This window comes from Caretta caretta, chromosome 3 (genome assembly GCF_965140235.1).
Source record: "Caretta caretta isolate rCarCar2 chromosome 3, rCarCar1.hap1, whole genome shotgun sequence".
In the NCBI taxonomy this organism is placed as follows: Eukaryota; Metazoa; Chordata; order Testudines; family Cheloniidae; genus Caretta; species Caretta caretta.
Window position 1 is genome coordinate 90,139,445 of NC_134208.1, and position 18,267 is coordinate 90,157,711.

The window sequence follows — 18,267 nt, forward strand, 5'->3', positions numbered from 1 at the left end:
TACAATAGTAAATAGCAATAGTAATATACCTAAGGCGTTTTTCCAGACATATGGAGTCTGGAAGTTGGCTTTATCTAGGTAGGATCCCTAAATGTTCACCCGTTCCTCATAATCTAATCTTTCCCCTTTTGGGTAGCTGAGAGTGGTCCCCACTTTCTCTGAGAGTAAAGAGCAGAAACTATGGTTTGCATCCAACAAGGTTGGCATCATTAATCTATCAGAATTTGCAGTTTGGGTTGAACACTTGTTGTGAGCCTGTGGCTACCTTCATCTACTTCTAGCAACTTCCAATTCTTTTAGGAATTGGTAACATGAAACAAATATTACTTTTGAGTTAAAATTAGCAGAATAAATCTGTCCTTGATCGTGACTAAAATCAGCATTCAGGGAGAATTTTGATTTCTATAGTTTATATCTGTAAATTTCCAAAAAGTAAAAAATAAATTGTATTATAATATTGCAGCATAGTTTTAGATTGTCTTTCCAGCAGTACAATGCTGTTTAAAAATGTATTTCTCTTTTAGCATATGATAGAGCAAACAAATAGGTGAGGTAAAACGTATAATTATATATAACTAATTTATTTTAATATTATGACTTTACACAATATGAATAACATACCAGATGTAAGGAGTATTACAGTCACGTCTAGAGGCCTCAATTAAGATCAAGGTCCCATTGTGCTAGGCATAGTACAAACACCTTGTGTTGAGCCCTGCTCCAAACAGTTTACAGTCCTAATAGACAAAATAGACAAAGGAAGCATTATTATCTCCATTGTATAGACGGGAGGGATTGCCGCACAGAGAGATTAAGTGGCTTGCCCAAGGTCACACTTGATGATTGCGGCAGAGCTGATAATTGAGCCCAGTTCCAGGTGCAGTCTAAGTAGTCAGTAAATTATGATCTCCTGAATTAAAATAAGAACTCAAGTTGTTTTGAAAAATATTTGGATAATCAATAGGCTGGTACATAATGTTCTCTAAAGGAAAACACTAATTAATACCATTTTCACATTCGACTAGAGATGGTAGTAAATAGGCTACTTGTTCCTTATTACACATTGATGTGTAATAGATGGGTGGGATGGAATAGCTGTAAACCAAGTAATAGCTACCTACGGTATGTTTCAGGATGATAAATGCACTGCCACTGCTAAACCATGAGACAATAATTCTCTCTAGTGTGATATTTTAGATCAACAGTAAGGGTACACCTTAGAATTGCTAAAGGATTAACAACCAAAATATTTATTGTGGCTTTTATGTCACAGCCCATAGTAAGGATGGTGTTCATCACTATAATGGAGGCATTATGTGTGTTACGGTGGCACAATGTCTCTAAGATCATTGAAGGGAGTTCTCACAGAGCAGTCACTAATGTACCTTTTAGCATGGTATAGTATGTGCCAGCTGCCTGCATCAGTTGATCTCTGCGCCATGTCCACATACCTTGCTCTCTTTGGACGCTCTGCTGCTGCCACTACTAGTCTCTCAATATTTGTGCTTGGGTGCACATTTTGGCTAGCTGATGGGCAGATGGCGCTGTGTGGAGGCTTCCTTCAATTTCTCCCCACTTGTTGAACAAGCCAAAAGGGACCAGAATGGTAAGACCTCTGATAATCTTTTCTTCAGAAGAAATTTGTACATGTTTAGATAGTACAGTATTCTAAAAATGTACATAGTATGGACCATCTTTTACTATGTAATATTTAATTGCACTTTAAGTTTAAACTTCTTGATTCAATATTCTTATTGTTAATTGTCATTTGTATCTATTAAGCACCCACCCATCAGTGTGTGTGTTTTGTGAATGTTTCACTTGTGGCAACCATATTGCTAAAAAATAAATGACTTGGATAATTCCATTATTGGAGCCCTCTGGTGGAGATCATGGATTTGTTTGCATTTTGTTTTAATTTCAAATGCATGATCCCATGTGGCAAGAGATGAGTCTCACTACGTGAGTGTATTGAGCATAATAGGGACATCTTTCTTTGAAAGTACAAGGTGTGCTTCCTTTATTTGTGGTCCCTGGTTAATAACAATTAGGTGTTGGCAGATTTTCTTCACTAAGTTAAGCTTGAACTCCTTTGTTCATCAGAAATTAAAATCTGCATGCAATCAGTTTTCTTCTCACCCTACAACTGCAAGGAGATGGCAGACTTAGGTCATATTTTAGGACTGCAGAGGTCATACTTTGGAGCACCCCTGTTTTAAAAAAATCATATCCTGAAGGCATAGTATGTTATGAAGTTGTCAGCTTTATCCACATCTTCCTCTTTCAGGCTATCTTCAGGAAGCATACTTGTGGACTAAGCAAGTACTGTCAATCATGGAAAAGTCTATAGTCCTGCTGCGAGAAGTTACAGATGGATCCCTCTATGAAGGAGTGGCTTATGGCAGCTACACCACCAGATCTCTCTTTCAATATATGTTTCTTGTCCAAAGGCATTTTGACATCAACCACTTCAATCACCCGTGGCTTAAAGAGCACTTTGCATTTATGTATAGAACTGTCCTGCCAGGTAGGTAGCTTGGATTGATGAAGGGGACATCTGCTAATTTCTAAATCAATTACAAGTTTCACAGTTAAAGTAAAAAGAAAAGGAGTACTTGTGGCACCTTAGAGACTAACAAATTTATTTGAGCATAAGCTTTCGTGAGCTACAGCTCACTTCATCGGAACAGTTAAAGTACAATTCTGTATAGCTCAAATAGTGCAGCATTCTGCATGTTTTTATATACCTGCATGAAAATGACACTATTGTTGTCTATTAAGTGCTGGCCCTTAGAATTGGTCAAAAAATAAGAAAATGATTTTACGAAAAAGTTTAACATTTCAAAGTTGCTTCTGTCTTTGATATGGATTCATTTTCTGTTTTGTTTTTTTGCGTGTGTGAATTTTGTCTTGATATTTTTTCTTGGAATTCTGTCAGAATCATTTTCAAAATTGTTACTGAAATTTTTCTCTTACCAAAATCATCGCAGTGAAAACAGAGGGATTTTTGGAATGGAAAAAATTGATACTTTGCATAAAAATATTGATAAAAATGTTGTAGGCATTTTCACAAAAATTTAAAGGTTTCATAACATCAGTTTTCCCCAAGAAGTTTCATTTAAAGAAAAAGCAATTTTGATTAAAATATTTTTCATGTGAAGAATATTAACTAGCTCTATTGGTAGGGTTCTCAGTGCAGTCCAAGGAGACATGGGCCAAATTGTTCCAGTGTGAGTGCCTAAGATTATACAAAAAAATAACTATTTAGGCACCAGTGAAGGGCCTGCATTTCAGCTTGTGTCACTGTGGCATAGAACTACTATCGGAGTTAGGTAGTGGAAAGGAAAGCTACCCCTGCTGGGTGAAATTTTGGAAAGGTTAAATGAGGAGAGGTGTCCCCCAGATACATGAAAGAGAAGTTTATTTTTCTGTGGGGAAGTATCAGGAGAAGAAAATTATTAGGACTGATGGGCAAAAGAGTAACTATCTTCTGTATCTCTATTAAATCATACATTATTTGCTTCCTATGCTCTATCAAGTTCTTTGTTTTCTGTTCAGTGTATATATTATCTGGTATACATAGTATGACCATGGGTTTCTGTCTTTAAGGTATTCCATGTATTCTGGTGATAAATTGTATTGCTATTTAACATCCAAAATACGGGACTTATAATATCCTTTGAGTAGGTTATGTCTTCTTCTGTTTCATACAGCACAGTGGGCAATGACTATGTTCAATAAATAATAGTTACTAGCTTTTAATTTAGTAGATATCAAAGAGCTTTGCAAAGGAAGGTCAGTAGCATTATCCCCATTTTAGTGAGGAACAGAGATGCAAAGCGACATGGGAAGAAGGATAAAGGAGTTTGAGATGCAAGTGGTGTTCTCATCCATCCTCCCTGTGGAAGGAAAAGGCCCAGGTAGAGACCGTCGAATCATGGAAGTCAAAGAATGGCTACGCAGGTGGTGTCGGAGAGAAGGCTTTGGATTCTTTGACCATGGGATGGTGTTCCAAGAAGGAGGAGTGCTAGGCAGAGATGGGCTCCACCGAACGAAGAGAGGGAAGAGCATCTTAGCAAGCAGGCTGGCTAACCTAGTGAGGAGGGCTTTAAACTAGGTTTACCGGGGGAAGGAGACCAAAGCCCTGAGGTAAGTGGGGAAGTGGGATACCAGGAGGAAGCACGAGCAGGAGCACGCGAGAGGGGAGGGCTCCTGCCTCATACTAAGAGGGACGATCAGTGAGTTATCTCAAGTGCCTATACACAAATGCAAGAAGCCTGGGAAACAAGCAGGGAGAACTGGAAGTCCTGGCACAGTCAAGGAATTATGATGTGATTGGAATAACAGAGACTTGGTGGGATAACTCACAGGACTGGAGTACTGTCATGGATGGATATAAACTGTTCAGGAAGGACAGGCAGGGCAGAAAAGGTGGGGGAGTTGCATTGTATGTAAGGGAGCAGTATGACTGCTCAGAGCTTAAGTCTCTGAGCAGAAAAACCTGAGAGTCTCTGGATTAAGTTTAGAAGTGTGAGCAACAAGGGTGATGTCGTGGTGGGAGTCTGCTGTAGACCACCAGACCAGGGGGATGAGGAGGACGAGGCTTTCTTCCAGCAACTCATGGAAGTTACTAGATCTCAGGCCCTGGTTCTCATGGGAAACTTCAATCACCCTGATATCTGCTGGGAGAGCAATACAGCGGTGCACAGACAATCCAGGAAGTTTTTGGAAAGTGTAGGGGACAATTTCCTGGTGCAAGTGCTGGAGGAACCGACTAGGGGCAGAGCTCTTCTTGACGTGCTGCTCACAAACCGGGAAGAATTAGTAGGGGAAGGAAAGGGGATGGGAACCTGGGAGGCAGTGACCGTGAGATGGTCGAGTTCAGGATCCTGACACAGGGAAGAAAGGAGAGCAGCAGAATACAGACCCTGGACTTCAGAAAAGCAGACTTTGACTCCGTCAGGGAACTGATGGGCAGGATCCTCTGGGAGAATAACATGAGGGGGAAAGGAGTCCAGGAGAGCTGGCTGTATTTTAAAGAATCCTTATTGAGGTTACAGGAACAAACCATCCCGATGTGTAGAAAGAATAGTAAATATGGCAGGCGACCAGCTTGGCTTAACAGTGAAATCCTTGCTGATCTTAAACACAAAAAAGAAGCTTACAAGAAGTGGAAGATTGGACAAATGACCAGGGAAGAGTATAAAAATATTGCTCGGAGATGCAGGAGTGAAATCAGGAAGGCCAAATCACACCTGGAGTTGCAGCTTGCAAGAGATGTTAAGAGTAACAAGAAGGGTTTCTTCAGGTATGTTAGCAACAAGAAGAAAGTCAAGGAAAGTGTGGGCCCCTTACTGAATGATGCAGGCAACCTAGTGACAGAGGATGTGGAAAAAGCTAATGTACTCGATGCTTTTTTTGCCTCTGTCTTCACAAACAAGGTCAGATCCCAGACTACTGCACTGGGCAGCACAGCATGGGGAGGAGGTGACCAGCCCTCTGTGGAGAAAGAAGTGGTTCGGGACTATTTAGAAAAGCTGGACGAGCACAAGTCCATGGGGCCGGATGCGCTGCTTCCGAGAGCGCTAAAGGAGTTGACGGATGTGATTGCAGAGCCATTGGCCATTATCTTTGAAAACTCGGACGACTGGAACAAGGCTAATGTAGTGCCCATTTTTAAAAAAGGGAAGAAGGAGGATCCTGGGAACTACAGGCCAGTCAGCGTCACCTCAGTCCCTGGAAAAATCATGGAGCAGGTCCTCAAGGAATCAATTCTGAAGCACTTAGAGGAGAGGAAAGTGATCCGGAACAGTCAGCATGGATTCACCAAGGGCAAGTCATGCGTGACTAATCTAATTGCCTTCTGTGATGAGATAACTGGCTCTGTGGATGAGGGGAAAGCAGTGGATGTGTTGTTCCTTGACTTTAGCTAAGCTTTTGACACTGTCTCACAGTATTCTTGCCAGCAAGTTAAAGAAGTATGGGCTGGATGAATGGACTATAAGGTGGATAGAAAGTTGGCTAGATTGTCAGGCTCAACGGGTAGTGATCAATGGCTCCATGTCTAGTTGGCAGCCGGTATCAAGTGGAATATCCCAAGGGTTGGTCCTGGGGCCAGTTTTGTTCAATATCTTCATATATGATCTGGAGGATGGTGTGGATTGCACCCTCAGCAAGTTTGCAGATGACACTAAACTGGGAGGAGTGGTAGGGAGGGTAGGGATAGGATACAGAGGGACCTTGATAAATTAGAGGATTGGGCCAAAAGAAATCTGATGAGGTTCAATGAGGACAAGTGCAGAGTCCTGCACTTAGGATGGAAGAATCCCATGCATCTCTACAGACTAGGGACACAATGGCTCGGCAGCAGTTCAGCAGAAAAGGACCTAGGGGTTACAGTGGACGAGAAGCTGGATATGAGTCAACAGTGTGCCCTTGTTGCCAAGAAGGCCAATGGCATTTTGGAATGTATAAGTAGAGGCATAGCCAGCAGATCGAGGAACGTGATCATTCCCCTCTATTCGACATTGGTGAGGCCTCATCTGGAGTACTGTGTCCAGTTTTGGGCCCCACACTACAAGAAGGATGTGGAAATATTGGAGAGAGTCCAGCGGAGGGCAACAAAAATGATTAGGGGACTGGAACACATGACTTATGAGGAGAGGCTGAGGAAACTGGGATTGTTTAGTCTGCAGAAGAGAAGAATGAGGGGGGATTTGATAGCTGCTTTCAACTACCTGAAAGGGGGTTCCAAAGAGGATGGATCTAGACTGTTCTCAGTGGTAACAGATGACAGAACAAGGAGTAATGGTCTCAAGTTGCGGTGGGGGAGGTTTAGGTTGGATATTAGGAAAAACTTTTTCACTAGGAGAGTGGTGAAACACTGGAATGCGTTACCTAGGGAGGTGGTAGAATCTCCTTCCTTAGAAGTTTTTAAGGTCAGGCTTGACAAAGCCTTGGCTGGGATGATTTAGTTGGGGATTGGTCCTGCTTTGAGCAGGGGATTGGACTATATGACCTCCTGAGGTCCCTTCCAACCCTGATATTCTATGATTCTATGCCCAAGGTCACCCCATAAATTAGTGGCAGAGTTGGGAGTGGAACGCAGGTCTCCTGAGTCCCAGTCCGCTCTGTGCACTAGGCCATGCTACCTCCTCTTTTAGTTACTGTTAATTTCTGTGTTTACCGCTGTATGAAATGGAGGAGACAGGGTCCCTGCCCTAAGGAGTTTCCAATCTAAAAGACATATATTCTTGATGACCCAGAGGAAGGCACTATCTTTGACTATAGCAATGAGTTGTTGTATTTTGATAGGTATGTGACAGCATCATTCACATAGGTGCAATAACATTGGGAGGTTTAATGAAGAGTGTTTTAAGGGATTTAAATGGGGAGAGTTGGAGCCCTGCGAACTGCAAAAGGAAGACGTTCCAGAAATAAGGTGCTGCGGGGGTGGGGGAGCATGAGGGCAAGAATGGGAGAAGGATACAAAAGTAGAGGTGAAATGAATATCTTGGATAGAGCAAAATGAGAGAGGATTAAGAGCACAGACTTAGGTAGGCACAGAGTTGCACAGAGAATGAGATGCTCGAGTATAACATGGAAGTTGAGTGGAAGCCAGCAGAAGAATTAAATGAGAATGGAATTACAGTAATGAAATTGGGACAGAACTAAGGAATGGACATGCATTTTAGCTACATGGGTGGAAAGGAAGGGTCATCTATTTTAGATGTTCTGGGAACAGACGAGTCATGACATTTAAACAACTTGGATATGAGGAGACATAAGATGAAGTACTCGTGAAGTATTTTGCAAAGCAGCTATTGGAGTGTGAACTGAGGAAAGATTTAAAAGGGGGAAATGGGAAATATAGTAATGTGGGGAGAACATGAAAAGTTTGAGGTTTGCCTCAGACTGGGTAAGTAGTCCAAAATTCTGTTCCTGCTCTGAACTGTTTCTGAGTAATTGTAACTTCTTGAGTTAGCAAAATTAGTCTGGACATCTTATAAAAGAGAGCACAGTTCCAAACTTTCTTGTACTTTCTCCTCTGATCAGGCTGCAAATCATACTTTTGTTTTGAAGTCCCAGCTGGAATCAAAGTGCAGAGATGTAAATATGAAAATTAATGGTAAAAAATGTAACCAAACTTTGTCAACCTTCAGAAAAGATTTTTGTTCCAGTTGGGCTCTTTACATTGGTTCTTTCTGTATCCACATCAGTTCAGCCTGCCATAGAATACAAGTTTAACCTCAAACTATGGGTGAAAGTACAAAATCCTAACTTGGATGGATTTTAGGGGCCAGTTCTCTGCAGTCATAAATGGGCATAGTTCTGATACAGTCAGTGGAGCTTTGCTGATTTACATCAGCTAAAGATTTGGCCGTGTATTCTGAACACCACCCAGAAGGCGAGAATACCTTTCACATAGCAGTACACACCCACATTAGAAGAATGGGTTGCATGGATGCCACATGATACCTGAGGCATCTGCTTCAGAAAGATACTTAAACAACAAAGCACGCTTGTTTTAGTTTTTTCAGGGCATAGGTTTCATTTTACCTTGAGGAGCCTCTGTGAGCTGTAGTTACTTTAAAGGGCATGGACTGACGTAAAAAAAAGAAAATCTTTAAACTGAATACTATCCTTTGTGAGAGACTAAATTGCTAACATAGCTCCTATTTTTAAGAAAGGAAAAAAAAGTGATCCGGATAACTACAGGCCTGTTAGTTTGACATCTGTAGTATGCAAGGTCTTGGAAAAAATCTTGAAGGAGAAAGTAATTAAGGACATTGAAGTCAATGATAAATGGGACAAAATACAACATGGTTTTACAAAAGGTAGATCGTGCCAAACCAACCGGATCTCCTTCTTTGAGAAAGTAACAGATTTTTTAAACAAAGGAAACGCAGTGGATGTAATTTACCTAGATTTCAGCAAGGGGTTTGATACTGTGCCACATGGGGAATTATTAGTTAAATTGGAAAAGATGGGGATCAATATGAAAATTGAAAGGTGGATAAGGAATTGGTTAACAGGGAGACTACAGCGGGTCCTACTGAAAGGTGAACTGTCAGGCTGGAGGGAGGTTACCAGTAGAGTTCCTCAGGGATCAGTTTTGGGACCAATCTTATTTAATCTTTTTATTACTGACCTTGGCACAAAAATTGGGAGTGTGCTAATAAAGTTTGCCGATGATACAAAGCTGGGAGGTATTGCCAATTTAGAGAAGGACCGGGAAATCATACAGGAAGATTTGGATGACCTTGTAAACTGGAGTAATAGTAATAGGATGAAATTGTAAGGTTATGCATTTAGGTATTAATAACAAGAATTTTAGTTATAAGCTGGGGACGCATCAATTAGAAGTAACAGAGGAGAAGGACCTTGGAGTATTGGTTGATCATGGGATGACTATGACAATGTGACATGGCTGTGAAAAAAGCTAATGCGGTCTTAGGATGCATCAGGCGAGGTATTTCCAGTAGAGATAAGGAGGTTTTAGTACCGTTATACAAGGCACTGGTGAGACCTCACTTGGAATACTGTGTGCAGTTCTGGTCTCCCATGTTTAAGAAGGATGACTCAAACTGGAACAGGTACAGAGAAGGGCTACTAGGATGATCCGAGGAATGGAAAACCTGTCTTATGAAGGGAGACTCAAGGAGCTTGGCATGTTTAGCCTAATTAAAAGAAGGTTGAGGGGAGATATGATTGCTCTCTATAAATATATCAGAGGGATAAATACCGGAGAGAGAGAGGAATTATTTAAGCTCAGTACCAATGTGGACACAAGAACAAATGGATATAAACTGGTTATTGGGAAGTTTAGACTTGAAATTAGACGAAGGTTTCTAACCATCAGAGGAGTGAAGTTTTGGAATAGCCTTCCAAGGGAAGCAGTGGGGGCAAAAGACCTATCTGGCTTTAAGATTAAAATCGATAAGTTTATGGAGGAGATGGTATGATGGGATAACATGATTTTGGTAATTAATTGATCTTTAAATATTCATGGTAAATAGGCCCAATGGCCTGCGATGGGATGTTAGATGGGGTTAAATTCTTTCCTGGGTATCTGGCTGGTGAATCTTGCCCATATGCTCAGGGTTTAGCTGATTGCCATATTTGGGGCTGCAAAGGAATTTTCCTCCAGGGCAGATTGGAAGAGGCCCTGGAGGTTTTTCGCCTTCCTCTGTAGCATGGGTCACGGGTCACTTGCTGGAGGATTCTCTGCTCTGTGAACTCTTTAAATCATGATTTGAGGACTTCAATACCTCAGACATAGGTGAGAGGTTTTTCGTAGGAGTGGGTGGGTGAGATTCTGTGGCCTGCGTTGTGCAGGAGGTCAGACTAGATGATCATAATGGTCCCTTCTGATCTTAGTATCTATGAATCTATGAAAGGGAGGTGGATGAGGCCTTTCTCCTTGACATTTCTATAGCACCTTTGATTTCTTTAGTTTAAGAAGAAAGGTAAGTATTAAAGTATGGTACAGCAATGGGAAATAGTTACTGTATAACCTGACTGTGGGTCATTCAAGAGTATGTCTATAAATACTTTAAAAGGGTAAGCCCATTTGTAATGCTTGGCTTCATCATGCTTATTTTACAGTACAGGTCTTTGTTCATTTATTTGCTTGTTCTTGTGTTCCTTTTAACTTTTTCTCAAGGATTTCAGAGAACTGTGGCAATTGCAGATTCCAACTATAACTGGTTCTATGGGCCAGAGAGCCAGTTGGTGTTTCTAGACAAATTTGTCATGCGCAACGGCAGTGGGAATTGGCTGGCAGATCAGATCAGAAGGAATCGAGTGGTGGAAGGCCCCGGGACTCCATCCAAAGGGCAGCGGTGGTGCACTCTTCACACTGAATTTCTCTGGTATGAAACAGAATGAGTAGGCTTCAAAGAAACATGGCAGCTGCTTGACATTAATGATAAGCCATTAACTTCCGATTTGTAATGAACTGTACAAATGGATGTTATGCTGGTCATGTGCAACCTAAACTGTGTCTAGTCTAAAAAAAGTGACTCAGAACTTCTTCAAGCCATATAATATATGGACACATACAACACAGGTCTTGCACAGAACTTGTTTTCACATGTTTTCCATCTGTTTGTTGGCAATGCTTTTAGTTGCATTGTTGTAGACAAGCATTTTCAAAGGCAGTGAAATTCTTATATCAAAGTTCCCACATGAGTTCTTTAACAAAAACCAAAAAATTTTTCCACTCAGGTTACAGCTTGTTCTGTGTTTTGGTTGTTAGTTACAAGCTCATTTAAAACCCAGTTCTTTCTTTTAAATGCAATTTAAATGTAAATTTCAATGCTTAAAGAAAGAGAGAAACATAGATTCTTTTAAAAATGGTATATACATTAGCAAGTAAGCAATGTTAAAATGGAAAAAAAATCTGGAACAGGACTTGAGCCACATTTTCCACATAACTTACAACTCAACCCTAATTTGTAAGACTAGATCATTCCACTGCAGACAAGAAATGAAAATCTTTTAGGGCCTTTAATACATCCAATTCTTGCTGGTCAGTAGTGTATGTACGTATCCAACGTTTAAACTGGCATCATGTTTTTCCCCCACAGTGGATAAACAGGTGTATTTCATGCATATGTTTTTGTAATTAAGATATGCACATTGAGAAAATTCATGGCTTGTTTGCTCCCAAATATCCCTCTGGGTGCTGTGCTGGTTATATATTTAGTGCAAACTCCTCCTCATGCACTCAAGGACCCCTGGCTAGTCTGTAGTTAAGAGACTCCTTCCCCTGGGAAGACATCTTAACATTCAGGAGTGAGATTTTTCAGTGGATTTGAGTCACAGAAATAAGCCCTAAGTGTCCTGGGACTTGCCTGCTTCAGAGACTCCCTCTCTTCTTGTGCCATAGTGCTTCTATTGCAGTCAGTGGAGGCACTTGCATGGAAGTCTCCTGGATTTAATAAAGAAAGGGGGTGGTTGTAGAGCATTCTCCACTAGGGGTCATTGGCTGTGGAACAAGCTTCCATCTTTGGTCAAAATCAGCCAGAGTTGTTGTCCTACCAGATATATTACAAGGCCTATCTTTGTGTCAGGGCCTGGAGGGGATAGCCATTAATTAGAGAGTTGTATTCTGATGGGGAAAGACCTCTTCATCTGGTTATGTTAGGGAGGAGTTCTTGCTGCGGCTTGATGTTGGTTTTATTTGTTTTGTTCCTTTAAATAATATCTGAAATAGTATATAGCTGCTCATATTAAATATAAGGAAATAAAAAATAATTAACCTTATTTAGGTATGATTTCTCTTTAAACTGAAGTGTATTACTTTAGTTTATATACCTACTGTCTTACAAGTTTGTCTTTAGACTAGGCAGAGGATAAAATTATCATTTAAAAAAACTGTGGGATTATAATTCATTTTTACCTTATTTCTAATCCTTTTGAAGAGTTCAGACTCTCCATATCCTCTAGTACCTGGGGAGTCTGGAAATTACATCTTGTGCATGATAGGAATTGAGTTTCTTTTAATTGAGTAGACAGTATATGATGGGGTACATTGAGCTCTCCTGAGCGCCTCCTGTCATTTGAGTGCAAACCTGCACTCTCTCTTTCTTTTCTGTCAGCTGTTGCCCTCATCAGGCAGGTCTTCACTGGCTCAGCCCTCTGGCTAAGTCACACACAGTCTAAAACAGATGAACCCTTTCCAGGGTGAAAAAGGTTCAGCAGGGCCTATCACTATGCCTTTGTCAGTTTCTGCAGCCCTGCCTCTGGGCTCAGTTCTTAGCCCCTTCTGGGCTAGCTTTATGTCTACGTCTGCTCTGGGATAGAGCAATAACCCCAGGGCTTGCTCCCTGAAGACTCTTTGCCTTTGCTGGTTCTTATTGCCCCACCTCTCCAACCAGGCCACTCCTTCAAGTCCAATCCCTTCCCAGGGTAACAAAGTTCAACAAAATGGTTGATCCTCTTCAGTGTCTTCAGGCCCATCTGCAGGCCTGTTTAAATTCCAGCCCTTTGCTTGGGTTCCAAAACGAAACTTGCCCCTTCTCGGGGCTTTGCCAACTTTGCCTTTGGCCAGTGGGGGGAGCTGGGCCCACCCACTACTCCAGGTCCTAACCCAGGGACCCTACAAATAGCAGCCACATCCTGCTTCCTTTAATAGTTGTTGCTGCTGCATTCCCTGGGCTGCTTCCCACTCTGTCCCATCACCTTTGTTACCTACGGGTTATGTCCCTTGCATTCTCTGTCTGTTCCCTGCCTGAGCAGGGTCTCTCCCAGGCCTCCTCACCTGGAGAGTTTCACAGCCTTCCAGTCCTTCCTCACCCAGCCAGCAACTCAACCGCTCAGGCCCAGTGTCTCCTTTTAACTAAGACGACTGTGCTCCGATGCAAGTGTAAACTCTTATCTGCAGACTAGCATTACATTAGTTATTAAAATTAAGAGGACTGCAGTTTGATATGGGGGGGGGGGGAAGACGAGTATGTTCCAGTGACCCCGAGAGCTATATCAGTGGGAATTTATCTCCTAGTAGGGCTACTCAGGCCAGACAGATCAAAGGATAGGGACCAAATGAAAAAATATGCAGTTCACTTTTTCTCCAGGCAGGGGCCAACAACCTATCCTTGTAAAAATGTTACACTATAGACAATTCTGTCTTTTAAATATTGAAAAATACCTTGAGTTTTGGATAGGTGCTGGAAAATCAAAATAAATAAAATAATTTTAATTTTAATGTTTAAGTGTAAAACCATGTTCTTTGTCTTTTGGCAGGTATGATGCAAGCTTGCACTCCGTACCTCCACCCGACTATGGTATTCCAAAGCTGCATTATTTTGAGGACTGGGGAGTTGTAACATATGGAAGTGCATTGCCAGCTGAAATCAACAGGCCCTTCCTCTCCTTCAAATCTGGAAAACTGGGAGGTCGTGCAATATATGATATTGTTCATAAGAATAAGTACAAAGAGTGGGTCAAAGGGTGGAGGAACTTCAATGCTGGCCATGAGCACCCTGATCAGAACTCCTTTACCTTTGCTCCCAATGGTGTACCTTTCATAACAGAAGCCCTGTATGGACCAAAGTATACCTTCTTCAACAATGTGTTGATGTTTTCCCCAGCGGTGTCAAAGAGCTGCTTCTCCCCATGGGAAGGACAGGTTACAGAGGACTGTTCATCAAAGTGGTTGAAATACAAACATGACCTGGCTGCAGACTGCCAGGGGAGAGTAGTCGCCGCTATGGAGAGAAGTGGAGTGGTTTTTATCAGGGGAGAAGGAGTGGGTGCTTACAACCCAAAACTGAAGTTGAAAAACTTCCAAAGAAACCTTTTACTTCTGCATCCCCAGCTTTTGTTGCTTGTGGACCTAATTCATCTTGAAGATGACAGCCCCCTGGAGGCAGCCACCAGCTTCTTCCACAATGTGGATGTGCCTTTTGAAGAGACTATTATTGATGATGTCCACGGGGCTTTTATTAGGCATCACGATGGGATGTATAAGATGTACTGGATGGATGATACTGGCTACAGTGAGAAGGCTACTGTTGCCTCAAAAATGTATCCCCAGGGCTACCCATACAATGGAACAAACTATGTGAATGTTACAACCCACCTGCGGAACCCAATCACCAGAGCAGTTTACCTCTTCATAGGACCTTCCATAGATGTCCAGAGCTTCAATGTCCATGGAGATTCTCAGCAACTGGATGTCTTCATAGCCACCAGTGAGCATGCCTATGCCGTTTACCTGTGGACTGGTGAGGATAGAGGCCATTCTGTCTTTGCACAGATTATTGCAGATCGCCAAAAAATTCTATTTGACCGAACCTCTACCATAAGGAGCTCCACTGTGTCAGAGGTGAAAGATTATGTTCAGATTGTGGAGCAGAATCTTCAGCATTTCAAACCTGTCTTCCAGCAGCTTGAGAAACAGATTCTGTCCCGTGTGCGAAACACAGATAGCTTTAGAAAGACTGCTGAACGCCTGCTGAGATTTTCAGATAAGAGACAGACGGAAGAAGCCATTGATAGGTTATTTGCTATCTCCCAGCAGCAGCAGCAGCAGCAAGGCAGGGCAAAGAAAAGCAAAAAGGTAGCCAAAGGCTACAAGTTTGTTGATGCCGTTCCTGACATCTTTGCACAAATTGAAGTAAACGAAAGAAAAGTGCGACAGAAGGCACAGACTCAAGCACAAAAAGAGTTACCTGTAGATGAAGATGAGGAAATGAAAGACCTTTTAGATTTTGTAGATATTGCTTATGTGAAGCACAAAAATGGTGCATCAATCAAAGGCCAATCTGGACTGGAACAAATGGTGAGCACTGCTCGAAGCAGTGCCCCATCAATATCGGCTTCTTATACCCGCCTCTTCCTAATTCTAAACATTTTTATTTTCTTTGTTATGCTGGCAATGCAGATGACCTATTTCCAAAAGGCCAAGAGCCTACATGGCCAAAGATGTCTTTATGCAATACTTTTAGTTGACAGCTGTATATTATTGTGGCTCTATTCTTCTTGTTCCCAGTCACAATGTTAGCAAAAGATCATGTACTACTTGACCAGTTTATGGTCATATGTGTCTATGCAAAAGAATTAACCCTAATAGGGCCATAGTTTGTTTTTTCCTTTTCTGAAATATTCCAGGAAACAGCTGAGGAAAGGTTGATTTCACCCCATGAGGGAAGAGGGAAAAATAATGCATTTTTGAGAGACCTAAGTGTTCCTCATCTGTGCTTTGGTTGCGTTTGACATCTGAAGGATATTATGCTTTGTTCATCAAAGCACAGTATGTGAAACTGTACTTAATTTCTACCAAAAAAAAAAAAAAAGCCTTCTTTAAGAGGTTATTTGTTTCCTAAGCTCCTTGGTTTTATACACAATTGGTTTTGCATAGTATTACTTTCAGGCTTCTAAAGATGCCTATGAGAGCTGGGCAGGAAATGGTTTTCCTGCTCCATGAAAATGTTTGAGATATCAAAAAATGTTCCTGTCCCAAATTGGGACATAAAATGACAAAACCTTGAAACTATCCATGTATCAAAAATCCATCCTCCCAAAATTTGGGGTTTGAAAATGTGGAAACAGGATATTTTGACCATTTCATAGTGTTTTTTTCCCAAAATTTTTTCAAGTTGAGATTTGTTGAACTTTCAGGGGATATTTGTAGAAACCAACCCTGTTTCACAAACAATTTAGGTTTTGACGAATCAGCATTTTTCAGTGGAAAAAAAGGTGTTAAAAATTCTCAACCAGCTCTAATGCCTATAGACATAACCTTACAACAGAGTTATTCAAATTGAAAGGGCATAGGAAAGATTAACAAGTTATAGTTGGAGGCAAATAAGAAGCAAACTTTAAGCATAAGGGATTATTTCTCATTATGAAAAATCCCCTTCCCATTTGCCAGACCAGATGAAAACTGGAGGATGAACCCTGATATGATCTGCTTTTGATTTTACAGGGTAAGGTTTCTCAAACATTATCATATGGGGAGCACATTTCAATAGGGAAATTGACTCCTAGATCACCTCTCCTGTTTGCAATTGTAAAAAACCACTACCATCACCACCACCACCCTGTGGCAACCCCAGCAATTGCTTATGTGGAAAAGCTGTATTAAGAAAGTATTTGATGTATTTATATTTTTTTAGCTCTCAGAGTGATTATATAGCTGGAAACAAAGAAGAGCCAGAATCATGTGACCAGACAGTTCTTCACAGACCACCAGCGAGTGTTCTGCAGATCATGAGAGGCACACGGCTCATTAATTTGGCAATCATTGATATGGAGAAAACTGTGGCTTCTGACAATGAGTTTGACACCCTTACTTACACTGCATTCATTAAACTGTATTTAAAAAATCGTAGGTGTCTGTGAGGTTTTCAGTATGGAGAGGCTATAGAACTGGTTATATTACTGTATGTCTTTAAGAAACAGAAAAGCATTTCTTCCCGTACATTTTTTAAATAAACAAATTATAATTGTCTGTGATGCATAGATTTTTTTGCTTTGTTGACTAGAATATTTCCCCCAATAATGTAAACAATTGAGTGGTGTTCATTAGCTCCTAATTCACAACGTATAATATTAAGAGATGGCTCTCTCTGAATTTCACCACTTGGGCCCTCGATATTGATGTTTTTTTCTTTAAATATATCTGGCCACGGATGGGGACCTTTTCATGAAATAAAAATACACAGGTGAATATCTTAAATTAATAGCCTCAGGTGCAAACTAACACTTTATAAGATCCAGAAAATGTATATCAACCCTTATTTAATTTCAGTTTCCCATACTGAGACAAGTTCTGCTCATGTACAGAAACCCTATTGAAGTCTCTTGGAGAGCAGCAAAATAAATTGTCACGCAACATTATTCTTCATAACTATGCATATTGCTTTCTTCTGAGGTTGGATTATAAATTGGTCCAATAATAGGGTGTCGAAGCAGCTGGTAACATATGATAGATCAATAAAGTGCTTAAAATGGCATGTGATTTTTATTTTTATTTTCCTAGAGACTGTTGATTAATTTTTAACTCTCGTATAATATTAATGGTCATTAAATGTTGAATCTTCAGGAAAATGTGTGTTTTCTGTTTCTTAGTTACTTGGGGTTCAGTTTTGCTCTCTAGATACATTACTTGGTGGAAGCAAGGCAAGGGTTCCAGTTCTGCTTGGCCTTTAGGCACTGTACCCCCTGCACACCTATGTAAGTACTAGACACAATCTGGCCATTGTTTTATTGAAATGAGACTGGATTTAGAGAGTAATACAGAAATCCAATGGCAGAGTTTGTATTTCCTGAGCTGTTATAGAATGTGCTACGTGACCCCTATCAAGAGGTCAGTAAAAGCTGGAGACAGCATGTATGTGTTCATATGCAAGGATACAGCAGAACCTCAGAGTTACAAACATCTCGGGAATGGAGGTTGTTCGTACCTCTGAAATGTTTCTAACTCTGAGCAAAATGTTATGCTTGTTCTTTCAAAAATTTACAACTGAACATTGCCTTAATACAGCTTTGAAACTTTACTATGCAGGAAAAAAATGCTGCTTTTAACCATCTTAATTTAAATGAAAGAAGCACAGAAACAGTTTCCTTACCTTGTCAGGTCTTTTTTTTAAACTTTCCCTTTATATTTTTAGTAGTTTATGTTTAACAGAGTTCTGTACTGCATTTGGTTTTTGGTTTTTTGTTTTTGTCTCTGCTGCTGCCTGATTGCGTACTTCCGGTTCCAAATGAGGTGTGTGGTCAGTTCGTAACTCTGGCGTTTGTAACTCTGAGGTTCTA

General features: G+C 40.9%; 1 protein-coding gene across 4 annotated transcripts in view; it reads left to right on the forward strand.

The window, feature by feature from the left end:
- Window positions 1-17,463, forward strand: part of DSE (dermatan sulfate epimerase) — a 67,731-nt gene extending 50,268 nt beyond the window's left edge. For all 4 annotated transcript variants that reach the window (XM_048844728.2, XM_048844729.2, XM_075126652.1 and 1 more), the window contains 3 exons: window positions 2,288-2,527; window positions 10,667-10,874; window positions 13,750-17,463. In XM_048844728.2, the coding sequence (XP_048700685.2) occupies window positions 2,288-2,527; window positions 10,667-10,874; window positions 13,750-15,511 (2,210 nt within the window). In that variant the 3' untranslated portion in view covers window positions 15,512-17,463. The remainder of the gene's footprint in view (window positions 1-2,287; window positions 2,528-10,666; window positions 10,875-13,749) is intronic.
- The last annotated feature ends 804 nt before the right edge of the window (window positions 17,464-18,267 follow it).